This window comes from Trachymyrmex cornetzi, unplaced genomic scaffold, assembly GCF_001594075.2.
Source record: "Trachymyrmex cornetzi isolate Tcor2-1 unplaced genomic scaffold, Tcor1.1 scaffold942, whole genome shotgun sequence".
Taxonomy (NCBI): Eukaryota; Metazoa; Arthropoda; class Insecta; order Hymenoptera; family Formicidae; genus Trachymyrmex; species Trachymyrmex cornetzi.
Window position 1 is genome coordinate 68,215 of NW_017300292.1, and position 4,309 is coordinate 72,523.

General features: G+C 31.4%; 2 protein-coding genes across 2 annotated transcripts; one reads left to right on the forward strand and one right to left on the reverse strand.

Annotated features, from left to right (window-relative positions):
* Window positions 1-358: 358 nt before the first annotated feature.
* LOC108769762 (uncharacterized) lies at window positions 359-871 on the reverse strand. The gene has a single exon (XM_018520950.1). It carries the CDS (start codon window positions 869-871, stop codon window positions 359-361), a length of 513 nt encoding a protein of 170 aa, XP_018376452.1.
* A 1,461-nt stretch (window positions 872-2,332) lies between these two features.
* LOC108769764 (uncharacterized) lies at window positions 2,333-2,845 on the forward strand. The gene has a single exon (XM_018520951.1). It carries the CDS (start codon window positions 2,333-2,335, stop codon window positions 2,843-2,845), a length of 513 nt encoding a protein of 170 aa, XP_018376453.1.
* Window positions 2,846-4,309: the final 1,464 nt, after the last annotated feature.

A 4,309-nucleotide genomic window follows, 5' to 3' on the forward strand; every position in this document is an offset into this window, starting at 1 on the left:
ATATGTATTGTAAAATTCTAAGAGTTGTTTGATTAATTATATAAATAGTTGTATTTAAATCTACATTTCAGTGTACACTTGAAAAATATATATTTCGAATGTAATTGTCAATTGTTAAAATTCTACGTAGCTAAGAACAAAAAGATCTGCACAAGTCAAATTCATACAATAAAAATATTAACGCTTTTAAAATTATATTTAATAAGTCGCAATGTTCTATTGAGGACATGTTTTGTATTCTTCGCTATTTTAATTTCCGCTTTTTACTTCCCCGATTTTCTTCTATGTGCGGTTCGACTGTCATAGGTTCATATTCTTTTTCGTTTTCCTCTTCTTGTTGTTCTTCGAGTTCCATCGTTTATGATTCTTCTGGTTCATTAATAGTTATTTTTTCAGATTCATCAATAATTGTTTCTTGTGTGATATCAAGGTCAATATCAAGGTTAATGGCAGATTTCTGGTTTATAGGAATTTCTAAAAAATCTTCAATATTAGAGCAGGATTCACCGTGACAATTGACACAGAGATATGAGCAACGCAAACCATGTTTCCTGCAATTGCATGTTTGTCCATTACAACCTGTTTCACATCTGCATATTATTTTCTTTATTAGTTCGTCAGGAATGAGCGTATCTTCTGTATATTTTGGCTGAAGACCATGAACGAATATCTTCCAGCCCCACTGCGTTGCTTCATTTTTATGTCCAAGCCATTGTTGTACTTGCAGGTATGTTCTTAAAGAATGTTCCTTAGCAGCTGCTTCGGTAGGAGGTAACGATTCTAACTTAATTGATGTTCTTAATGTTGATTTTACAAAATGTGAATAACGCAATTCATTGAGATTACCTTGTTTTTTTTTCGTACTGTACATGCGAGCAATAATTTCACAACCATTTTTGGCAATTTCCAATGGATTAGCATTTGTATCATAAAAATGTTTTAGCTAAAATCTGTAATTGAGGTTTCTCAAGTAACGTCTTTATATATTACCTTTTTTTTCCCTACTTTTAGAAACAAGATGTGATATCACAACCGGTGAATGCATGTAAAAAGGCTACTAAATATTTTAATTCAGAATGTTTAAAACTATTATTGGTGTAAATTTGTCCTCATATTTTTCCTCTGTTTGGTTTTCAAATAAAAAATATTTGAATTTTCTGGTGCTAATTGTGTTAGTATTACTAACAAATCTATGTCTTCTCCTATAATAATAATAACATTATCTGCGATAGAAACATTAATTGCAGTCTCAATAATCGAGAAATCGGCGTCTTCTTCTACTGTTTTTGTTTTACAACTAGCTTTATTAGGTTCTTCACATAACAGAACAATTAAACGTTTTTTATTTTTGTCATTTGCTAAAACTTTTTCTTGAGAAAATGATATTTTTGTGTTTCTATCGAAACTGATTTCACGGCGTGAGTTTTTATTTTGTCGGCGTAATCTTTCGACATATTTTAAACTATTTGAAACATCATCCGGATAGCCATAGAAAACAATGTAACAATTTTTTGAATAATGTTTCAATACGTATTCAACGTATTGCTTCAAGATATTATCGACACTACTATTTACATGCCAAACGACTCTATGAAGAAGAAATCCTCCATCAACAACGTATGTTAAATAATGTTGCTAGAAGAAGGTACTTGTGGAATGCTATCAAAATTATTGTAAAAAACAGATTTTCGCATTTTCCGCATACCGTTTTCATCAAAAAGTGAAAGAGGATATGGTGCAAGTTCGTATATGTAAAGAAATTTTTCATATCCTGCTTTGTTTCAATGTTTAACGTGAGGCGCTGAAAAATTAATATTGGATCAGTCGTAATGATTCCATTACTTATTTTTACTGATGACGTAACCGCTATGAGCGACAATACGTTTTTTTTCCTTGGAATTTTAACCGATCCAAAGTATTTGCCAATGATTGAATTCAAAGAAGAAATGCCTATTTCTAACGCTTTATAACTATTTATAGTGCTATTACCAATAATGCTAGTAGTAATAGAAATTATGATTTCTGTAACGGTATGTGGATCATGATTTTTAAAAAACTCAAACAATTTTTATTTGAAACATAGGAAAAATATGTGCACAAATTTACATCAATAATAGTTTTAAACATTCTGAATTAAAATCTTTAGTAGCCTTTTTACATGCATTCACCGGTTGTGATATCACATCTTGTTTCTAAAAGCAGCGAAAAAAAAGGTAATATATAAAGACGTTACTTGAGAAACCTCAATTACAGATTTTAGCTAAAACATTTTTATGATACAAATGCTAATCCATTGGAAATTGCCAAAAATGGTTGTGAAATTATTGCTCGCATGTACAGTACGAAAAAAAAACAAGGTAATCTCAATGAATTGCGTTATTCACATTTTGTAAAATCAACATTAAGAACATCAATTAAGTTAGAATCGTTACCTCCTACCGAAGCAGCTGCTAAGGAACATTCTTTAAGAACATACCTGCAAGTACAACAATGGCTTGGACATAAAAATGAAGCAACGCAGTGGGGCTGGAAGATATTCGTTCATGGTCTTCAGCCAAAATATACAGAAGATACGCTCATTCCTGACGAACTAATAAAGAAAATAATATGCAGATGTGAAACAGGTTGTAATGGACAAACATGCAATTGCAGGAAACATGGTTTGCGTTGCTCATATCTCTGTGTCAATTGTCACGGTGAATCCTGCTCTAATATTGAAGATTTTTTAGAAATTCCTATAAACCAGAAATCTGCCATTAACCTTGATATTGACCTTGATATCACACAAGAAACAATTATTGATGAATCTGAAAAAATAACTATTAATGAACCAGAAGAATCATAAACGATGGAACTCGAAGAACAACAAGAAGAGGAAAACGAAAAAGAATATGAACCTATGACAGTCGAACCGCACATAGAAGAAAATCGGGGAAGTAAAAAGCGGAAATTAAAATAGCGAAGAATACAAAACATGTCCTCAATAGAACATTACGACTTATGAAATATAATTTTAAAAGCGTTAATATTTTTATTGTATGAATTTGACTTTTGCAGATCTTTTTGTTCTTATAGCTACGTCAATTTTAACAATTGACAATTACATTCGAAATATATATTTTTCAAGTGTACACTGAAATGTAGATTTAAATACAACTATTTATATAATTAATCAAACAACTCTTAGAATTTTACAATACATATACCTACCTATACTTACATATACTTTCCATGGCCCTTCAAATATTTTAATAATATATATTATATGTAAGCTCTCACGATATCGATCATAAATCAAAATAAACCTTTAGAGCCACGCAACAAGATATTAATGTGCAATATAATTAAATATATTTGTCATCTAATTTATTAACTCTTTACTGTACGTTTTAATCCAGATTGGGGTTCTTCTCAATAGAACGATTACATAACATAAAGAAATTTACATAAACAAAATACGTAAAAAACAAAAATGTTAGTCAGACATGCACTCCATCCTCAAAAGGGGTTTTTTATTAATATAAACTAAGAAAATAAAAATTCATGAAACGATAAACTAAAAATTTCGTGGTTAGAATTACTTTGCGAAACATTTGGCTGAGCTATTTGTGTGTATCTCGTCGAGCTACCCCAAATTAAAAAAAAATCGTCTTTCTACGTCAATTTATTGCCGAGAAAATGTAAGTTTAGCAAATTTTAACCCACGAAATCAGGTACGCGCGAGTCGCCGAGCGCGCGGCCCGGCCTGCCCCAAAATACCGCGCGGCGCGGCGGCTTCCCCCACTCCGCCTGGCGCGCTGCCTCGTTCGCGTTCCTCAATTTTCCAATAGTTTTAAATAAATTTTTTCGGCAACAAACATTTCGACAATTTTTTAACAGCAAATTCAAATTTTTCTTAATAAATTGGTACCAGAAAGAACTCTTAATCTTAAAAATTAGAGCCGCAGTGATTTTTTGAAGAAAATGGTTATCTCGGCTCCTAATAATCGAACGGTAACTTTTTTTTTAAATTCGTAGGAAAATGTCAGCTATCGAATGCTTCACACGGCTATTTGATATAATGCATATTTACGGAATTATTCCATTTTATTATACAAAAAAAAATACTTTTTAAAATCGTTTTAAAATAGTTTAACTGCAAAAAATTGTTTTGTTACTAAGTGTACGTGATAGTGCAACTCTTGAAGAAAGAAAAGCACTCCTGCAGATTGCTATGCGACTGCTCAATGATGAAGAAATTAAGTTTTCCGCAGACAAGTTTTTAGTGAACAAATGGCTTTTTGCAAAAACTAATGAACATTTAAGGCTC

Bases quoted from the DNA above. Each gene is read 5' to 3' on its own strand.
- LOC108769762 (XM_018520950.1), bottom strand. From the start codon at position 871: ATGTACAGTACGAAAAAAAAACAAGGTAATCTCAATGAATTGCGTTAT.
- LOC108769764 (XM_018520951.1), top strand. From the start codon at position 2,333: ATGTACAGTACGAAAAAAAAACAAGGTAATCTCAATGAATTGCGTTAT.